This window comes from Lepus europaeus, chromosome 10, assembly GCF_033115175.1.
Source record: "Lepus europaeus isolate LE1 chromosome 10, mLepTim1.pri, whole genome shotgun sequence".
In the NCBI taxonomy this organism is placed as follows: domain Eukaryota; kingdom Metazoa; phylum Chordata; class Mammalia; order Lagomorpha; family Leporidae; genus Lepus; species Lepus europaeus.
This window is the reverse complement of record NC_084836.1, coordinates 67,288,108-67,309,303: the sequence shown is the minus strand read 5'-3', so window position 1 is coordinate 67,309,303 and position 21,196 is coordinate 67,288,108. Positions and strand designations below refer to the sequence as shown.

Genomic DNA, 21,196 nt, shown 5'->3' with positions numbered 1-21,196 from the left:
AAAAAAGAAAGAAAGAAAGAAAGAAAGAAAGAAAAAAGGAGAAAGCTCTAGAGAGTGGAAAACGGTGGAGTTAGAAGCCAGGAAGGCTGGAGCCTGGAAGCTGGGGACAGCAGTGAGTGAATGACCTGGACAAGCAGAGGGATGCGTGTCTGGGAGTCAGGGAGATAGAGACACTGGAGCTGGGAACCCAGATAAAGAGACAGGGAGTGGGTGTGGCAGGAGCCCAGGACATAGGAGCTGTGATCATCATGGCAGGGGGCCAGGGAAGAGCTTAGGAAGCCAGAGAGAACAGGAACCAGGAACAAGGTGGGGGCATGGGAGGGGATTTTGCAGGAAGCCAGGCTCTTGGCTACAGGAGGCGCGAGCTGAGGATGCATGCAAGGAGATGGGGGGCAGGGGGAGCTGGAATGGCAGTGCAGGCGCATGGCAGCACAGAGTCTCAGAGCCCAGCGTGCACAGGGGAAGCGTCAGGGTGGGGTGGGGGTGGCAAGCAGTGGTCCACTGCACCGAGAGTGAGGCCCTGGGGCTGCAGACCCTCCACCCGGCTCAGATCTCCAGCAGGTTGCTCTGCTCAGGGCTGCCTGCAGGGCCTTTCTCTGGGGGTGCTGGCGAGGCGGAAGGTCGCGGTGTCTGGCTGGCCTCCTCTTCCCCCGCGGTGCGGCCCTCGCCCAACTCCTTGGGACCGGTGGCCGGGGGACCGGGGCCTGGCTCGCCGTGCGTACGCTGGTGTTTGCTCAGGTGGTCACTCCGGGTGAAGCGCTTGGAGCAGAGCAGGCAGGTGAATTTCTTCTCCCGGGTGTGAGTGCGCACGTGACGTTCCAGCTCATCCGAACGGGTGAACCGCTTGCCACAGAAGAGCCAGTTGCAGACAAAGGGCCTCTCGCCCGTGTGCCAGCGCAGGTGTGCCTTCAGGTGGGAGGCCTTGCCGTACACCTTGCCGCAGCCGGGGATGTGACAGCTGTGGATGGGCTTTTTCCGAAGCCCAGCTGCCGCTGCCCCCAGCCGCTCCAGCTCCTGACAGTTGGGGCAGTCACAGGAGGAGCGTCCCGCCCCGCTGCCCCCATAGCCACCGCTGCCCCCTGTGCCTGCGCCCCTCGGAGGCTTGGCTCCACCACTCCCCTCCAGCTGCCCAGTGCTGCCCACTGCCTTGGGTTTATAGACGTCTTGGGGCAGGACATGCTGGGGCCCTGGTTGTAGGAGGTGGGGAGCTGCGTAGGGGGCTGGATTAAGGGGTGCAAAGTCGGAGGGGTAGGTGGGCAGCTGGGGGTTCAGTGGAGGCTGAGCAGGGCCAGTGGGCAGTGTCCCTTGCAGCCCGTCACCCTGGCCCTGCCCCCCGCCTAGCCAGTTGCCCCCAGGGTGCATGTCCCACCAAGGAGTAGGAGCGTTGCCTGGGCCTGGTGAGATGCCCGCGTGGATGCCCGCCTTGTACCAGGAGCCGTAAGGGTGCGCCATGTCCAGAGAGGTGTAGACACTGGGCAGGCAGTCAGAAGAGCTGTGCCCCTTGGGCACTAGGAGCCCGGGGTCCTGGGTGCCCGTGGGCCCAGGGAAGGAGTGGGAAAAGGCCGGGTAGTCATTGGTATAGCCCGAGGCAGGCGCCGGAGGACTGCCTGCAGGTGACAGAAGCCCATTGGTGCTTGAAAAGGGGGCTGGGTAGGTGTCCCCCATGGTTTTGGGGGCTGAGAGGTCACTGCCCACAGAGTATGGCTTCTTCGTGCCTGCTTTGCCCAGTGATGTCGAGTCCCGCAGAGGGCTGGAGCCACCGAATTTGCTGCACGCTGCAGTCAGCATGGCCAGGGGACTGGAGCCATAGTGAGCTTCCTCCTGCAGAGAGAGGCGAGTGTTGCTTAGGGAGAGAACGGGGCGCGCGGCGGGGTGGGGTACACAACTCGGGGACAGAGACCTAGAGACAGGGAGAGCAGGCCAGGGGGACAGGGAAGAGCTGAAGAGGATGGGGAGGTAGAGGCAAAGAGGAAGGCCGGTAAGGACTGGGCAGACAGACAGAGTCGTGGGAGGAGAGCTCCAGGCCTGCGGGCAGCCCCCACCCCAGCAGGCAGGGAGCAGGGCTCCCTGAGCTCTCCCTGAGGGGGTGCTTATGGGAGTGCAAAGGGACAGGTGACCACTTCTTAAAATAACCATGAGAAGAGCTGGGGAGAGAGGCAGCAGCTGGGAGAGGTGAGAATTAAGGTCTGACTCCCGGAAGTGAGTTTGGAGCAAACAGAGGCCAGGTCACAGGGACTTAGGGAACAAAGATGAGGCTTCCAGAGCAGCCTGGGTTGGGGGGAGGCAGAGCATTAGGGGACCGTGTTTGCCCCCACTCCCCACCGCCACCACCATGTTCACTTCCTCTCTCTGCTCAGCCCCTAAGGTGTGGCCTGGTCTCCCTGAGGTCACGTCCTTGTGTCCCTGGTGAGGAATCTCTTGGCAGGGACTCGGGGCCGGAGAGCAGGAGGAAGCAATGGTGGAGACACTGGGACATTGAGAGGGAACAGAGCTGTGGCCAAGCCAGGGCTGTGGCTGAGGCATGAGCATCGTTCCAGCAGGCAGTGGGCACCTCCTGCTTTGTGGCGCCAACCGGTACCCCTCTGGGCGAGCTGGGAGGGCTCGAGGTCTTCACAGCGCCGGGGGCAGGCATTCGAGTGGCTACAATACTTCCCCACAGCCGCAGCCCTCCATGCCCTAACACGTAGCCCACATAGCTGGCCTCTGTCACTCTTCTAGGACAGGGAGCAAAGGAAGACACTCCTAGGTCTTGGAAGCTTCTAGAAGTGCAAAGGGATCTCCCTAATGCCCACCCTGCTGCTTCTCCCAGGTCAAACACCTTCAAGATCACCACCCCTCAGGCACTCACGGGACCCCTCCTTGCAGCATCCTGGCTACAGGGATGCATATTCCTTATCAAGGCCCTGTAAAGCTGAGGAAGGTATCCAAGAGTCCAGGATTCTCAGACCTGCCTAGGAGCTCCTACCAATCTGCATTTTTTTTAAAGACTTATTTTATTTATTTGACACAGAGAGAAGGACAAACAGAAAGAGAAAAAGATCTTCCATCTGCTGTAATGGCCACAACAGCCTGGCTGAAGCCAGAAGCCAGGAATATTCCATCTGGGTTTGGGGCCCAAGCACTTGGGCCATCTTCTGCTGCTTTCCTAGGCACATTAGCAGGGAGCTGGATCGGAAGGGGAGCAGTCGGGTCTCGAACCGGTGTTTGGATATGGAACGGTGGCACTCCTAGTATTCTGTATGTGTGTGTGATACCCATCCTAAAGGTGGGTCTGGGGTCTCAAGGTTGAAGTGAGGGGTGGGTGTAGCCACCCCTTCTGCAGTGAGTGTCCTGCTCCCTCTGCCCAGTCACCTCTCTGTGAGGTCCTGTTAACCCCATGGGCTCCCAAAGTTGAGCAACCAAAAAAGCCGCCTCCAGTCTAGCCACGGAACACACACACAGGATTCCTCGCTGCAGCCTCTGGGTGGGTGGACTGTAGCAGCATAGAGAGGGGCGGGACTCAAGTCCCAGCCCCAGGAAGGACAGAGCAGCCACCCAGAGACCCAGGGCACCAAGGACCCCGGGCACGGGGTGGGTGTTGCGGCACAGGGGGTTACACTGCCACTTGGGACATCCACATTCCATGTCAGAGTGTCACCTCGAATCCCAGCTCCTTGGCACTTCCAATCCAGCTTCCTGCTGCTGCCCTTGGAAAGCAGCCGATGACAGCTCAAGTGCTCGGCTTGGGACACCCGGGTGGAATTCTTGGCTCCTGGCCACCGTGGGCATTTGGGGAGTGAACCAGCGGTGAAAGGTCTTCTCTCTGTGTCTCTCCCTCTCTGTCACTCTGCCTTTCAAATCAATCAATCTTAAAAATAACATAAAAAGGATCCCCTGCACGGCGAGGCCAGGGAGAGAGCCTGGGTGGGGAGAGGGAGGCAGACGTGGGCAAGGACCCCGAAGTGTGGAAAGGTGAAGAGACAAAGGGAGGGGAGAGAGGACAGCAGAATAAACAAAGGAAGGGAGGAGGTGGTGGAAAGAGGCTGGCGAGGAGACGGAAGGAAAACAGAGGGTAGGACGGGGTGGGGTGGGGGGAACAAAGTGGAGGAGGAAGGCTGACTCCTACCTAAGAGAAAACCCCCAGACCAGGCCGCTCCTCCCTCCTTCCCCCCCTGACTGCCCCTCCCCCTCTGCCCAGCCCGGCCCGGCTCCGATGGTTTCCCTGCGGTCGGTTTATTTTTAAAAACGCCGACGCCGTCCCCCCGCCCGGCCCTCACACTGTGGCCACAGGGGCCTCAGCCAAGCCCAGGGACCCCACCCAGTTGTGGGGAGGGAAGGGGGGTGAAAGAAGGCAGCCAGCCTCAGGCCAACAGGAGACCCCAGCCCCAGGGAGCGGAGCCCCCTCCCCGAGAGCCGGGAAGGAGATGCGAGGCACCAGACCCACACCCCAAGATTTTGGACGGCGCACAGAAGAATCCAGAGCCCCGCGTGTGGCTAAGTTGCTCCCTCCTGACAGCTGAGAGAGGGTCCTGGCTGAGGGCTCCCAGGATGTGTGCCCCTCCCTCATCAGCCAGATTTCCTATCCAGGGCCCAGGGGCCACCTGCTGGGTGTCCCCTATCCCCACTCCATCCCACCCCACCCCCCCTTTTTAAATTAACAACAATAACAAAAATCCTCCCAAGGGAGGAGCAATTTCAGGTTCCTCACCCAGAGGTGGGCAAGGGGACCCCACCCCCTCTGCAGGGAACTCAGTGCGGTGCCCAGCATGGCCTGGGCTGTGCATCTGGGTGCTGACTGGCCTTCCACTCGGAGCACCCAAGGTCCTCGATTCCTGCTCCCAGCTCCCCAGTCCTGCATCCCCCACCTCGCCACTGCCCCCACTTCTCCCTTCTCCCTGGGCCTCTGCATCCCCCTTGACCCAGGTGAGTCTCCCATCCAGCGCCAGCTTCCTCCCTCCCTGAACCTCAATGCCAGAGATCCCCCCCTTACCAGGCAGAGAGTCCCAAGAGGGCAGAGAGAAGGTCGAGGTCCCAGGTACCCTAAAGCTAGGTGAAACAGGTGGGGGACCAGGACTGCCTCTGCGTTGGGGGACACAGAAGCCCCAGCGCCTATGATGCACTCCTGTTGCCAAGCTGCTACCCCAATTCCATGTCTTTGCAGCAGGCCTTTGGGCCAGCCCCTCCCCCAGGCACTAGTGCCACGCTGGCAACACTGGCATGATGCCTACGCCCACTGACACTGCCCCTACCCTGGGTGGACCCAGGGTATCCATACACTTTATCCCCCCAGTGGCCTCCAGACCACAGTCTTGAATGATGATGGCTCCCTATAGGGTCCTGGAGAGGTGACAGGACACCAGTGTGTCCCCACACAGCAGCTTGGGGCCTGTGACAATATACAACATGACAAGGGACACGGGGTGCACCCCAGAGGCTTGGATGCCATTCCCTCAAACTCAGCCTAACTCCCTCCCTCCCAGCCCTACGGGCACTTGGATTAGCAGTGCACAGCTGGCACACACACACACACACACACCTGGCGTCTCCCACAGCCAGCTGCATGCTGGCACCCCCAATTACGCACCAACACTCACACGCAGGCATTCACAACTCCTGCTCCTCCTCGCACACACCTCTCCTACAGGTGGCACAAGCTGGCCTCCCAGCTGGCCCATCACTGCTAGGACCCGAGCTAGGGCACCAGTATCAACAGGCACCAGACAGGGTTTGGGACGATTCAAAGCTCCCTAAGGGAGGTGTGACCTCTGGTCCCAAATTCCTGCAGCGGGGACCCAGAAAGCAGGACAGATATGCTGACAGAGAAACGGGAGTCAGACACCCAGAGGCAGGGAGAACTCGGTCTCTGGGTGGCCATGAGTCTTCCCTTTCCAGCCACAAACCTTGGGTTCTCCCCAAATCCCTGTTAGAGCCAATGATTTCCCAAGACCCCAAACGCTGACTCCACGGCACCCAGGCTCCCTCCATCCCCAGCACAGAGGCATGGATTCTGGGGTCCCAGCTGGAGGGGAAGTGGCCCAGCCCGCCCTGGAGCCTCCCACTCCCAAAATAGAGCTGAGTTTGTCTTTGGCCGAAAGCTAAATATTTGTGAGCCGGGCAGGCGGCCTGAGACCCTGTCCCTCCTCCTTGGTTCTCTCTCAGGCCTGGGCTCAGTTCCCCTGGTCACCCCCCCACACCCCAACGCAGGAGCCTCCCTCTTCCTCCTCCTCTCCTGTACCCAGCCCCGAGCAGGGCCAGCACCCCCACCCCAAACCAGACCCTGCTTAAGTAGGAGTCCCAGGGGACAGGGCCCCAGTTGCCACCCCATGTCCACCCAGCCCATCCTCATGGCCTCAACCTCTCCCCACCTATTACCAGCTCAGGTACTTCCCCCCTACACCCTGCCCCGCCTCTCCCTGCCTCCTCCAGGGCGGTCCCACTCCTCACAGTTGGTGCACCTGGCTAACCCTAGGGGTCTCCCCTCCTTTGGCTGCCCTTTGACCTCCACCTTTTCTCCTACCCTTAGCCCACCCCTCCCAGGACCCCTCCTCTGTCCTCTTCTGTTGGACTCTGCAAGTGATAAGCCCCGCAGCTACTGTCCATGTGAGTTGGGGGTGTCGTGAGGGGAGGTGGCAGGGCTTGGAACCATTCAGACTCTGGCTGGCTTCCTGGGGAGGAGGGGGCAGTTACCTCAAGCAGAGAGGACGCCATCCCGAGGCTGGGGACCGGGTCTCAAGGAGCCGGGCGGATGGAGAGAGCTGAACCGGAGAGAGGGAAAGGGGCGAGGGAGGGCGAATGGGAGACTGGGAGAGAAGAGATCTAAAGTTAGAAGGACTGGGGGGTGGGGGTGGGGGGGCTGCTCTCTGTCTGTAGGGATCCACCCTCTAATTACAGCTTTCCCAGCGGAGAAGGCTCCGGATCCAATGAGGAGGACGAGAGAGGGAGGCAGAGGGTCCAAATTTCCTGCTTCATTTGCTGAGCTCCCCCAAAGAAGGGATCTGGGAGGGAGAGCAGAAAGGGGGGGCACCCAGGGCAGGGGCGGGGAAGGAGAAGGGGGGACAGCGCACCGGCAAGTTGTCAGGGCTTGCATGGGGGGGCTGCTGGGGGGAAAGGGTGAAGGGAGAGCAGACCCAGGTGTCCTGCACCCCGCACAAACCCACAGGCATCTGTGGGCACCCCTCCCAGAACTCCCCCAGTACCGAGTACCTGGGGGACCTGAGGCTCGTGGTCCTGGTTTGGTCCTCTCTGGAGGGCTGGCAGGGAGAGTGCAGGCAGAGGGTGGCCAGAGGGTGCTGCTCCCAGGCCAGCGCACTGCCGTTCCCACTCAGGTCCGCTCCTACACTCCTGCTCTGACTCCAGAGTCCTGCTGCTGCTGCTGCTCTGCGCACGGCGGCGGCGCGGCGGCGGCGGCTGCTACTGCTGCTGAGGCTGCCGCCCGCCCGCCGCTGCTGAGGGAAGGAACAGGAGGGAAAAGGAACAAACCCCAAACCACTAATTAGAGATCCGGGGGGGGGGGGGGATGGGGGATTGGGGACGACACTCACACAGAGAGACTGGAACACACTGACACACACACTCATGGACAAACAGCAGGATGCGTGCAGGCACACGTACACGCTCGGGAGTACCCACATGGGCACTGCCAGTGTAATGAATGAACAGGGTGACCCACGGGGGCACACACACACACACACACCCAGGCTGACCACGGAGATGCTGTTCCAGTCACCCAGCTCTAAAGCAGGAGAGCAGTGTGTGTGTGTGTGTGTTGTGTTGCCCTAGGCTGGAGCGGGAGGGAGGGAGGGAGGGTGTGCCCTGGACTGGAGGCTTCTCCTGCCTAAATTTTTAGGGTCACTGAGATAGCTTCCGGAGCGAAGCCCAGAGGAAGGTGTGGAGACTGGGAGCCTTGGCACAAGCCTGGGGGTCCCCCCGACTTCCTCCCAATGCCTCCGTTTCACTGCTGGGAAAGTGTTAGCCAGGCTCACCCTGGATCTTCTGCTAATAAGAGAATACAAGGTGGGCAGGCTTTGGGAGGGGGAATGTCACTGAGTGGATACCTCCACACCCTAACTTGGCTCTTGTAAGTTGATCATCCCCCCAGAAGCAAATGCCCTAGGCTCTGCTCCCCTGCCAGTTACCCTCCCCAGCCCCTGTTGATGGGGCCTTTAGCAGCTGGTTCTTTTTGGGGGGCATCCCACTTCCCTGGGAGGGGGCTCCTGGCTCCCTTCCTCATCACCATGCAGCCCTTCCTTCAGCAGCAGAAAGAAATGGAACTAGAACTTAAAAAAAGGACTTCCCAACTCTGACGTCCCATCAAAATGAGAAAGAGAGAAGGCCAATCCAGTCGGGAGAGGGAAACCCAGAAAGTCTATTCAGAGAAACTTGTACCCTGGGGTCAGATCCCAGGTGGGGAGTTTGAGGAGGGGGTGCCAACTGGTAGGACCAGCATCCCTCCCACGATGGATCCCAACAGCCCCCCCCCCCCCAGCCCTGCCCATCGGAGAAATAAAGGCCGGCCCTTCCCACTCCCCAGCACAGCCCCTCGCCCTCTCTTTCTGATGCCCACTTCCTGCTCCCTCGGCTCTGTGAGCTCTGCCCAGAAAAGGCTGGGAGGCAAAAGGGGCAGATGGAGGTCCAGGGAGATTGTACTGCAGTTGACTGGAGTCAGGAGCCAAGTTCAGGACCCGGATTTCTGGATTCCAGCTCTGGGATGCGACTCCCACACACACACAGGGAACCCTGTGACCCCGATTTCAGAGGACAGGGTTAGGGAACCGGAAGTCTGGCAGGGAAAGAAGCAAAAGAGGGACTTGAAGGACCCAGAGACATACAGAGCAAATGAGAACATGCAGGGGATTCAGCAGGGCCAGTGAGAGTGAGAAGAGGGGCATGAGGGTAGCAGACCTGCTGGGTGGCTTAAAAAAAAAATAGGAAAAGAAGGGAGGCCCAAGGAACAAGGAAGGGACAGGAAGACAATGTCTTTGGGACGGGGAAAATAGCTCAAGTCATGGCCAGGTCCCCAGAGGACGGGAGGAGGTGGACGGTTCAGAGCAGGCAGGTGGGGGATGGGGCGGGGACAGCCAGAGTATAAATAGCGCATAATTGTGTCCGATGATTACACGGGCCACCCCACCCGTCTGCCGGAGAGGAAGTGCACGTGGTGGGGTGGCCCTGTGACCTCGAAGGCTCCCCCTGGTGGGGGGGGCGCGAGCCTGAGCCTCAGGTGCCCATCGGATTTCTGGCCCCACCCCACTCAGAGGTCGGGAAGAAGGGCTTTAGAGAAATTTCCAGAATTATCCAGAAATATCACTGACACCAGGGAGGACACTGAGGCAGGGGAGAAAAAGTCTGGACTCTGGGGGAGAATAGCAGGTGAGAGAAGGGATTGGGGGGGGGAGAGGAAGGGCCAGGGTGGTGGTGGGGTACAGGGAAGTCAGCCTTCACGCTCTCTGCGGGTTTCAATTCCTAATCCTACCCGGGAAGTGGCAGAAACTTTCAAATCCAGAGAGAGCTGGGGCCCGAGGGGAGAGGACAGAGAGCCGGGGTCCCTGATGTGTCAATCTGGGTGGGACAGCCTATGGACAAAGATGACCCTCGCCCCCAGAGCTCTATGTCCAAAGCTCCCCCCCCGCCTCTCTCAGCCCTGCTGCCTCCCAGCCCTGGGTTCTGACCTCTTCCTCACCCTTTTGAAAAGGGAGCTCTGCAGCCTGGCTGAGGCCCCGATACTCCTAGGTCCGGCTCCCCAGTTCCGTTCCCAGTGCCCGCAGGGGCCGGTGGGGGGGGGGGGTGCAACTAGAAGCCCTTGTCCAGGACCCACCTCCACCCTCCTAGGCCTCCCTCCGCCCAGCCTCCCAGGGGGTGGGGCAGCCCAGGCAGAGGCGCCATGTGGCAGGGGCGGGTAGAGGCTGCGGCTCTGGCCCTTCCAGTATAAACCCCCCCAGGCATCTGGTTTCTATCCACCACCCCCCACCACCCTGGGGGCCCCTCAGCCTCCGCCCATGGCCACCCAGACGCTGAGCTCCGAGAGAGATGGACGCCCCTGAAGGAAGGGGTGGGATGGTGCCTTTCTGATCTCCCAATGCCAGCACAGGGCTGGACCACAGGGACCACGCCCTTGCCTCCCTCCCCTGGGAGACTCAGGGTGGGCTTTCTAGGTGAGAGGGCTCAACTCTGGAACCTGAGGGCTTTTTTTGGGAAAAGAGAGTGAAAACTGGGGAGAATGGGAAAGCCTCCCCCCCTCCCCGCCTCCGCCGCCGACAGCCCTGTCCAGAGGGAAGCCACCTCCTCGTGCACCCACTGCCCTCGCACCCGCCCTTCCAGGCTGGGCTCCCTCTGAGAGCCGTAGTCCACAGGAACTCCTGGAGGAAGATTCGGCCACCACAGAGAATCACCAGTGAGTGAGGAACAGAGCCGTTGAAATACAGAGGTTAACGCGTACTCTGATATGTACCTGTTGAGGGACATGAAGCCAGACGCCCACACCGTACACGCGCCCAGGAACGTGTCTCACACACATGCGTGCACCCGGCAGGCACCATGCTGACACACACTGATATGTACACGCATTATGCAAATGATGCTGTCACCAACACATTCTAACCCCCAATCATAAACACACACGCACACCAGCGTATGGAAGAGGAGGTTCAATAAGTTCATGGAAAATGCAGATAAAAAAAAAAAAACTTGGTGGATTTCAAAATTGCACCAAAATCAACTATCTTTTAGTTCCTTTTTTCATGATCCTGTTGCGGTGTGTCGTCCACGCTCAAGGACTCACAGGCCCCTAGAATGCTCCCCGCGTGGGTGGCACAGACCCTGCACACACGTGGACACGAATGACAATGTCACATGTACACACACAAACTGAGCTTCAGAACCGTGCCAATAGGGCAATCCCCAGGGTCTCCGAGGGGGCGTTTAGGAAGCCCACCCCCCCACGAGAACCCGAAGATGAGGATGGCATAGGGGGCACTGCCATTTCCACAACTCCTACTGATGCAGGAGCCTCTGGTGCACCTCCGAGGACTGCCGATCCTCTACTCCCTACACGCACCAGCGTTCAGAGACCCAGATGCCCCGGCGAACTCCCTGGCCCTGGGGAACCCCGGCATCCCCACCCCCACCCGACCCCCCCTGCTCTGCGGCCCTGCTGACTCATCTCTCCCTCTGTGGAGCTCCCCAACCACAGGGGCCTGGAAGGGAAGCTTGGAAAGTTGCGCTCATGTCCCAGGCCCCTGGTCTGGCCACTACCCACTCCATGCACCCAAGCCCAGCCCTAGTCTCCCGTGTAGACTCTAGTGACAGAGAGCGCAGAGAGGGCAGGGATGAAGGCGCCCAGAGGCGGTGAACCCAAAAGACAAGGGGAGACACACAGGGGAAATCGGAGATAGTGGGGTACAGCAAAGGGGCCCCATGGGACAGCTGCTAACCTGGTAGGGTCCTTCAAGAGCGAGGGGGCTGGCGACCAGGGAAACTCGCTCCGACCCTGGCCTCAGGATTCGGAGATTGCCCAGGGCCCGAGCCTGTGCTCAGGCAGCTTGGGGAAGAGGACCCGATTCTAGAGGCAAAGCTGAGGACATCATTGGGAAGGAAAGAAAGCTCTTAGAGGCTGTTGACTTGGGGCTGGCGCTGCGGTATAGCGGGTAAGCCCCTGCCTGCGGTGCTGCATCCCATATGGGCGCCAGTTCGTGGCCCAGCTGTTTCTCTTCTGATCCAGCTCTCTGCTGTGGCCTGGGAGAGCAGTGGAGGATGGCCCAATTGCTTGGGCCCCTGCACCCACATAGGAGACCCGGAGGAGGCTCCTGGCTCCAGATCAGCCCAGCTGCAGCCGTTGGGGAGTGAACCAGTAGATGGAAGACCTTTCTGTCTCTCCCTCTCTCTATTTGCAACTCTACCTCTCAAATTAAAAAAAAAAAAAAAAGTTGGCTGTTGACTTCTATACAGGGTCAGCACGGGAATGGCACTCCACACCCCCAGTACACACGTGTGCACACGCATGATACAGGCAGGCTCCTCCTTCACTCTCTCTCTGCCTGGTCTCTCTTGCCTCTCTTTCTATACCAAGGCTACAAGGCAGGACTCCTGACCGGAGTCCTGGCCCCCACCTTCCGCAAAACTCCATCTCCTTGGGTAACACTTGGGCCCATGGAGATCATACAGCAGACAGAATCCAATCAGAAAGAGGGCTGCTGTGGCAGGAGGGAGGAGCAAGGATGGCAGGGGACAGACTAAAGGTGGACCCTGGACCGAGGGAACTTGCCCTGGTTGGTGTCTCTTATGGGTCAGCATCGAATTAAGACCTGGGTCATCTTGGGGAAATGCTCCTTTATAAATAATTCGTGCACTGGGGCCAGTGTTGTGACCCAGCAGGTTAAGCTGCCACCTGTAAGGCTGACATCCCATATGAGCATCAGTTGAGTCCCGGCTGCTCCATTTCTGATCTGGCTCCCTGCTAACATGCCTGGGCTGGCCCCTGCCACCCACATGGAAGACCTGGATGGAGTTCCAGGCTTCTGGCTTCAGCCCAACTCAGCCCTGGCTGTTGTGACCATTTGGAGAGTGAGCCAGCAAATGGAAGAGTTCTCTGTCTTCAATCTGATACATAAAATATGTAAGTGTCTTTAAACAAAGAGAACTTGGAGCGATGGGGTTCTGAACACTGTGTCTGTTCCTAGGAACGAGGCAGAAGGCTGAACATGCCCAGGCTGTGGCCTGCAGGATTCCCTTCCTCCGAGATATGCAATGGATGAACATGGCTTCACTCAACAAATGCTCGGAGAACAACCTACTCTGTACCCAGGAACAGCAAGGCAACAGGAAACAAGAAAGACTTAACCCTTTGCCTTACAAACTAAACAACAACTAGCCTAAGAGTGAGAAATATCTTGGTAAAGTTAGCAACGAATGCTATAGGAGACAAGAATGCCCCTTGGCCAGTGTTAGGGGAATCAAGGCAGGCTTAGAAGAAGGGATGGCCCAGAAACTGGGAGATGAATAAAAGTTCACCAGTGAAGAAAGTGCAAAGGCCCAGAGGTATGAAGGATTAACAACACTTACTTTAAAAAAAAAATCACTCCTTTTATTTATTTGAAAGGCAGAGAAACAGAGCAAAAACAAAGACCTCCTATTCACTGGTTTACTCCCCAAATGTCCAGGAGAGCCAGGGCCAGGCCAAAGCCAGGAGTTGGGAACTCAAATCCAGGTCTCCCGCATGGTCGCATGGTCGGCTGGGGATCCAACATCTGCTGCTGCCTCCCGGGGTGCACACCAGCAGGAAGCCTTTGGAAGAGGAAGAACTTGATCCCAAGCATGCCAGCGCGGGATGGGGTGTCCCAAGAGGTGACCTAACCTACTGTCCCACAGTACCTGCCCTCCAGGCAACACTTTGCAGAGTGACTGGAGTACAGAGTAGAAGCTGATGGGAGGGGTCGACGCTGTGGCGCAGCAGGTTAAAAACCTGGCCTGCAGTGCCAGCATCCCATGTAGGCACTGGTTCCAGTCTTGGCTGCTCCACTTCTGATCCAATTCTCTGCTGTGGCCTGGGAAAGCAGTAGAAGATGGCCCGGGGCCTTGTGTCCCTGCACCCGGCATGAGAGACCCAGAAAAGCTCCTGGCTCCTGGCTTCGGATTGGCGCAGCTCCAGCCATTGCAGCCAATCGGGGAATGAACCAGCGGATGGAAGACCTCTCTCTCTCTCTGCCTCTCCTTCTCTCTGTGTAACTCTGACTTTCAAATAAATAAAAATAAATCTTTAGAAAATATTTGTATAGTAGGAAGAAAGGCATATCTGGGTCCATCAGCCATTTACAAAACTCACAAAGGTTAGAAACACACGCGTGTGTATTGATAGTGTCTGGCCTTAGCAATTGCTCCATAAACAGCACCTGTGCGTATGGGCACAGTTTAGGGGAGGGTAAAACTGGATACATCGTGAGAAGACAGAGGGACAGGGACGTGGCCTGCGGCCTCAGAGGGCAGGGCGTGAGCCGAGGGAAGCCAAGGGGAGGCACAGAACGGATGTGATGGGTGAGGGGGTGAGGACTTCCCTGGACCTGTTTGCCTGTGCACTGCGCACAGGACACCTAGGCATTTTAGAAGTTTCTGTTCGGTTCTGAGATGGCACTTGCCAGCGCTGCTCTGGTCCGCAGAGTGAAGGCCTGCACCCGCTCCCGGGAAGACCCCTGCCCTTGGCGCTAGCCCTCCGGGGCTCTGTCCTCCCCTTCCCCATCTCTTCCCCTAGCGAGGACTCCTGCTAAGTTCTCAGACCACACTTCCACACCCTTCCTTTTTTCCACTGCCCGTGTTAATGACGGCCCTTGGGACCATCACCCCTCCTCCTCCACGTCCTACGCCCCCCTCTGAATGCCCAAGCATAGGTGTGGAGGTTCCAAGATAAGGTGCTTGGTAAAAGCCAGGGCAGGATGGTGGGGGTGGGGTGGGGGACGGTCCCAGCCTCTGCGGCGACGGACAGGTCGTGGGGTCTGGGGAGGCAGGGCGGTCCCCCGCGGCCGAGGCTGGACTCCCGGGCGACGGAGTGGCCGTGGCCTGGGTCGCGTGCCTCAGTGTCCCCGCGCGGCGCGGAGGCCGGGGGGCGGGGCGCGGGCGGGCCGGGCCGGGCCGGGCGCCCGGGCAGGAGGCAGCTGCATATCTGCGGTCCCGACCACAATTGCTGGGAGTCGCGTCCCGGAGACTGGCGGCGCTGACTCTGCCCGCTGCGGCCGCCGCGCCGATTAGGGCCCGAGAGGGAGCGCCAAGCCGGGGGAGGGGGGCGGCGGCGGTGGCGGGCGAGCGAGCTCGGGGTGCCCCTGCCCCTCGGCCGCGGCCAGCGCCCCCCGCTGCCCAGCCCTCCTTCCTGGAGGCGGCCTCCTGGGGACTCCCGGAACAGCCTGCTGAGCCCACGCCCCCCAGCCTCTCGGGACCTTCCTCTTCCCCCATCACCCCACGCAGAGAGGAGCCCATATTGCAGGGCTCCCCTTTCCCCCATCTCGCGGTCCCCGGGAGCACTGTGGAGGCAGAAGCGGTCGGAGCCAGGAGGAGGAGACGCGAGAGGACCGGCATCCCGGGGCCAGAGCACCCCCTGCTGGCTAGCCGGGAGCCCCCCCTCCCACTCCAGCTGTGACCTCCAGCTGCGCGCTTGGGAAGAGCTGGCCCCTTTGATCTAGGAGCGTGGCCACCCCCTCCAGGCGCCCCATTAACCTCCATTATCCCAATTAGGCAGCCCTCCCAGTCCTGGATCCGAGCTTCAAAGCCCCCTCCGTGGGGAGATGAGGGGAGAGGGGACTGAATCCCATGCCTCCACCCCCAACCCTTCCACCAGGCCACTCCACTTTTCAGACAAGACCCAGGTTGTCTACGCTGGCAGGGCCGGAAAAGGGGCCCTCGGGGCCACCAGATCCCCATGGTAAAAGGGAAGCAGAACGGGAAGATGCTCTCTCTGGCTGCTCTCCGATTTCCCAAAGACAATGACTTAGGCGTTCAGGCTCAGGGCTAGCCAGCTCCATCCCCTGGAGGGGGGAGCCAGGAGCCGCCCCCTCCTCTCCGAATCCTATCTCAACACTCCCTCCCCGCCCCCCCCAACCAGTTTCCGCTAGGGGAGCCTGAGCAGGGTTCGGCACAGTGGCCGCTTCCTGGAACATTTTCCTGTATCCGAAACCGCGGCTCCCTCCCCAGGGACAGGCTGATCAAGGCCAGATGGGAGCAGAGTTGGGGGAGGAGGAGAGGGAGCTGGGCTCTCAGCATCACCCCCTCCCAACACACACACACACACGCACACCGCGGGGAGTCCGTGCCCTCACACACAAAGACGGGCCACAGGCCACAGGCATGCACCCTGGGTGTCCACGGCGACGCTCCTGGACCAGGTCTCAGAAGGACACTGTAGGTGATCCCATGCTCTCTCCACCAGCCCCTCAGGCCTGGAAAGTTGCCTTGGGTCCTGGGTCCTCCTTTCCAGATAGGGACCCCTCGGCGTTGAGGTGGGACAGCAGCGGAGACAGACTGAGACATGGTGTGCCCTACCAGATAGCACACACACACACATACACACACATACACGGCCTCCTCCGGGTAGCTGTGGGACTGGGTGCCTCTCTCCAGGATCCTGGAAAGTGAGGTAGAGGCAAGTCTTGGGATGTCCCCCTCAGGTGCCACTCTCAGAGAGCACTTTCTAGTTGCTTCCAGATTCTTGGAGAAGAATCATGGTGGTCTCACGTAGGGCAGCCAAGGGGACAAAGACGGGGCAAGAAAGTGGAGCCACAGGGAGCCTTGGGACCCTAGTGGAGATGGAAGAACACACCAGCTTCTGGGGCAGACAGGGAGCCCCAGGCACCTGGGGACTAGCGGGCTCACTGGTGACAGCCCTCGCCCCTCCACGCTCCTGCCTGGCTTCCATCTCAGCCCTGGTGATTGCAAAGAAAGGAATCAGAATCGTGCTCCCGGCTCAGCTGGTTCTTTAGCCTTCTCCTCTTCTGCCCACCCCCTCTCCAGGACAGGAGCCTGATGCTTGCACTCACGCAAGGGAAGGGTGCTGGGAAGGGTGCAGACAGTGCCTCGGTAGAGTACGGGACAGAGCTACGGAGAAGCTGAGAATGGAGACACACAGTCCTCATTTTCCTGCAACGTTTCACTGGCTCAGGAGAAATACTTGAAATTGCAAAGTTCCAGAAAAATCTCAAATACAGGGTCCCATGGAGAGGGGGGAGAATATGTAATCATAAGAAGAAGGTGGGGCCAGCACTGTGTCACAGTGGGTTAAAACCCTGCCCTTGGCCGGCGCCGTGGCTTAACAGGCTAATCCTCTGCCTTGTGGCGCCGGCACACCGGGTTCTAGTCCCGGTCAGGGCACCGGATTCTATCCCGGTTGCCCCTCTTCCAGGCCAGCTCTCTGCTATGGCCCGGGAAGGCAGTGGAGGATGGCCCAAGTCCTTGGGCCCTGCATCCGCATGGGAGACCAGGATAAGCACCTGGCTCCTGGCTTCGGATCAGCGAGATGCGCCGGCCCCAGCAGCCATTGGGGGGTGAACCAACGGCAAAAAGGAAGACCTTTCTCTCTGTCTCTCTCTCTCACTGTCCACTCTGCCTGTCAAAAACAAAACAAAACAAAAAACCCTGCCCTGTAGCCCTGCAGCGCTGGCATCCCATATGGGCACCGATTCGAGTCCTGGATGCTCCACTTCTGATCCAGCTCCCTGCTAATGCACTTAGGAAAGCAGTGGAAGATAGTCTAAGTGTTTGGGCCCCTGCACCCACATGGGAGACCTGGAAGAAGCTCCTGGCTGTGGTGTAGCGTGGCCCCAGCCATTGTGGCCATTTGAGGAGTGAACCAGCAGATGGAAGATTTCTCTCTCTCTGTTTTTTTTTTGACTTTCAAATAAATAAATCTAAAAAAAAAAAAGAAGAAGAAGAAGAACCAGTGCTAACCCAGCTGGTTAGCCACCGTGTCCATTCCTCAGTCTCATGGAAGGTTTGTCCTCGTCCTCGTTTCTCCAGTGAGAAGGTACAATCCTGCTTTCTCTTGCTCGTACGTCAAGCCGCCCCAACTCACTTATTTAATTTGCTTCTCCAGCTATCCAGAATTCCTTGATTTAGTGTAATCGTCATCTCAAATCTTCCTTGTAGTCTGCAAATTTTCGCCCTAGTTCCAACATAAAAGCACATTACTCAATTCAGAAGTCAATGGCGTTCACTGAACAGCCTCTTGGGTGAAATACTATAAAGGAATTGCTACATCCAAACTTTGCTCTGCCAGAGCTTAGCAGCCTGGTGGAGGAAAAGAGACATATTTAAAAAATATCAAAATAGGGATCCTACTTGAAAGTGTAGGTAGGGGCCAGTGCTGTGGTGCAGTGGGTTAACGCCCTGGCCTGAAGCGCCGGCATCTTATATAGGTGCTGGTTCGAGACCCAGTTGCTCCACTTCTGATCCAGCTCTCTGCTATGGCCTGGGAAAGCAGTGGAAGATGGCCCAAGTCCTTGGGCCCCTGCACCCACGTAGGAGACCCGGAAGAAGCTCCTGGCTCCTGGCTTCGGATCAGCGCAGCTCTGGCCGTTGTGGCCATCTGGGGAGTGAATCAGCAGATGGAAGACTTCTCTCTGTCTCCACCTCTTTCTATAACTCTATCTTTCAAAGTGTAGGTAGACGACCTTTTGCCTCTCAGTGCCCCATTTCCACCTCTGGGAAGGGAGGGGCGTGGCTACAACTCTTGGTCAACTGCCAGCCTTGGTGATCCCTGAGGGCCCTTCCTGATTTAGCCCAGGCTTGCTAGCATGAGGTTTTTTTTTTTTTTTTTTTTTTTTTTTTTTTTTTTTTTTGATAGGCAGAGTTAGACAGTGAGAGAGACAGAGAGAGTTATAGACAGTGAGAGAGAGACAGAGAGAAAGGTCTTCCTTCCGTTGGTTCACTCCCCTAATGGTCGCCACAGCTGGCGCTGTGCCGATCCGAAGCCAGGAGCCAGGTACTTCTCCTGGTCCCTCATGTGGGTGCAGGGCCCAAGCACTCAGGCCATCCTCCGCTGCATTCCTGGGCCACAGCAGAGAGCTGGACTGGAAGGGGAGCAACCGGGACAGAAACTGGGGCCACAGGCGGAGGATTAGTCTAGTGAGCCACGGCGCCAGCCTAGAATGAGTCTTTTTTTTTTTTTTTACAGGCAGAGTGGACAGTGAGAGAGAGAGAGAGACAGAGAGAAAGGTCTTCCTTTGCCGTTGGTTCACCCTCTAATGGCCGCCGCCCTTTTAATGGGTTTTATTAAAAGTAACTGTCTTGGGGCTGGCTCTGTGGCGCAGCAGATTAAAGCCCTGGCCTGCAGCACCGGCATCCCATATGGGTGTCAGTTTGAGTACCGGCTGCTCCTCTTCAATCCAGCTCTCTGCTACGGCCTGGGAAAGCAATAGAAGATGGCCCAAGTGCTTGGGCCACTGGAATGAACCAGTGGATGGAAGGCCTTTCTCTCTCTCTCTCTCCCTCTGCCTTTGCCTTTCTGTAACTCTGCCTTTCTAAGAAATAAATCTTTAAAATAAAAAAGTAGCTGTCTTGAATTTAGTCAAATCTATTGAATTGATGATGTGATTTGTGTGTGTGTAATATATTAGTGAATTCCATTATTAAAGACTCATTCTGGCCGGCGCCGTGGCTCAACAGGCTAATCCTCCACCTTGCGGCGCCGGCACACCGGGTTCTAGTCCCGGTTGGGGCACCGATCCTGTCCCGGTTGCCCCTCTTCCAGGCCAGCTCTCTGCTGTGGCCAGGGAGTGCAGTGGAGGATGGCCCAAGTGTTTGGGCTCTGCACCCCATGGGAGACCAGGATAAGCACCTGGCTCCTGGCTTCGGATCAGCGAGATGCGCCGGCCCCAGCGGCCATTGGGGGGGTAAACCAACGGCAAAGGAAGACCTTTCTCTCTGTCTTTCTCTCTCTCTCTCTCACTGTCCACTCTGCCTGTCAAAAAAAAAAAAAAAAAAAAAAAAAAAAAAAAAAAAAACCAGCCTCCTGCTACCATGTCTGGGAATTGCTCCTGGCCCCTGGCTGCGGCCCGGTCCAGACCTGGCTGTTGCAGCAATTTGGGGAATGAACCAGAGGATGTAAGATCTTCCTCTCCCTCTCTCTGTTGCTCTTTCAAATAAATAAATATTTTTTAAAAAAATTTTTATTTGAGAGGCAGAGTTACAGATGGAGAGACAGAGAGGGGTCTTCTATCCACTGGTTCACTCCTCAGATGGCCACAACAACTGGAGCTGAGCTGATCCTAAGCCAGGAGCAGGAGCTTCCTCTGGGTCTCCCACGTGAGTGCAGGGGCCCAAGCATTTGGGCCATCCTCTACTAACCTCCCAGGCCATCAGCAGGGAGCTGGATTGAAAGTGGTGCAGCTGAGATTGGAACCAGCACCCATAAGGGATGCCAGTGCCACAGACAGAGTTTTAACCTATACACCACAGCGACAGCCCTTTTGTTTTTTTCATTTTTATTTATTTATTTATTTTAAAAAAGAATTAGAGGCTAGCACTGTGGCATAGAGGATTAAGCTGTAAACTCCAACACCAGCATCCCATATAAGCATGTGTTCAAGTCCAGCTGCTCCATTTCTGATCTAACTCCCTGCTAATGTGCCTGGGAAAGCTGCAGAAGATGGTCCAAGTCCTTAGGCTCCTGCCATCCATGTGGGAGACCTGGATGGGATTCCCAGCCCCGACTGCTATAGCCATATTGGGAGTGAACCAATGGGTGAGATCTCTCTCCCTCTCTCTCTGTAACTCTGCCTTTCAAATAAATAAAATAAATCTTAAAGAAATGAAAGCATTAAAGTGAGAAAATGGTCAGAATATGTGGTATTGTCCCTTGTACTCATTTTTGTCTTCTCTCTGCCCTGAAGCCCTGTGGCAAGGGTGTGCACCCCAATCTTTCAGAGGTTAGGATCTTGAGCTCAAGTCCGTCCAGCTCAGCTGAGCGTGTTGAGGTAGCAGAGAACTCAAGGTGTGCTGGGAACGAGAACAGATTCCACAGACAGAAAACTCACGCGGAGAAGCAAGCGTGCAAGAGCTACGTCTTTTCCCAGACAAGACTTTGCTTAGATCCGCTCTAAGGAAAATGAGCGAGGCTGCTCGTTACCAGCAGGTGGCAGCAGTGAGCCACCCAGAGACTCCACCTACTGCCCACACCCCAGCAGGGGGCAGATTGTTGGCGGCGTTTGCCGGAGACAGCGGTAGAGCCCTCAGCGCCCAAGCAAAGGCTGGGAAGGGAGAAAGCCTTCGGGTTGTCATACTGACTCCGGCCCTTGCAGGAGTCTTGGCTCAGAGGGAGCAAGGCGCTTGTCAAACGTCCAAGGGTATCTTGATTCCTAGGCGAGAATTTAGCAAGTAGCACGTGCCGGCAGATGGAAGATCTGTTTCTCTCTCTGTCTCTCCCTCTCTGTCATCCTGCCGTTCAAATAAATAAAGCAAACATTTTTTTTGAAAAAAATTTGTAAGATATCATGAAGATGGGCCTTGTGTGTTCTCAGGAAGCCTACGGGAGATGGGAAGAAAATAGGGGAGAAGTTAGGAAATAAATAAAGGAGCAGTCACCGAAAGCTGTGGAGCAGGGAGGTGAAAATGGCCGGTTTTTTTCTTTTCTGAGATTTTTCCAGCTGTTGGTTCACTCCCCAAATACCTGTACCAGCCACAGCTGGGCCAGGCTGGAGCCAGGAGCCAGCAACTCCATCCAGGTGTTCCATGAGGGTGACAACGACCC

The 21,196-nt window shown here is 57.7% G+C and overlaps 1 protein-coding gene across 2 annotated transcripts; it reads right to left on the bottom strand.

Moving 5' to 3' along the window:
* Window positions 1-546: 546 nt before the first annotated feature.
* Window positions 547-7,204, bottom strand: SP7 (Sp7 transcription factor). 2 transcript variants are annotated; one of them, XM_062202165.1, is made up of 2 exons: window positions 7,183-7,204; window positions 547-1,821 (listed from the first exon to the last, which is right to left on the bottom strand). In XM_062202165.1, exon 2 carries the CDS (start codon window positions 1,786-1,788, stop codon window positions 547-549), a length of 1,242 nt encoding a protein of 413 aa, XP_062058149.1. In that variant the 5' UTR covers window positions 1,789-1,821; window positions 7,183-7,204. The 2 variants fall into 2 exon arrangements, with proteins under 2 accessions (XP_062058149.1, XP_062058148.1); XM_062202164.1 differs by lacking the exon at window positions 7,183-7,204 and adding an exon at window positions 6,667-6,699.
* Window positions 7,205-21,196: the final 13,992 nt, after the last annotated feature.

Coding starts and splice junctions, on each gene's coding strand:
- SP7 (XM_062202164.1), bottom strand. CDS start 6,687: ATGGCGTCCTCTCTGCTTGAG. Junction 1,822..6,666: donor TGGCGTCCTCTCTGCTTGAG/GTAACTGCCCCC, acceptor CTCTCTCTGCAG/GAGGAAGCTCACTATGGCTC.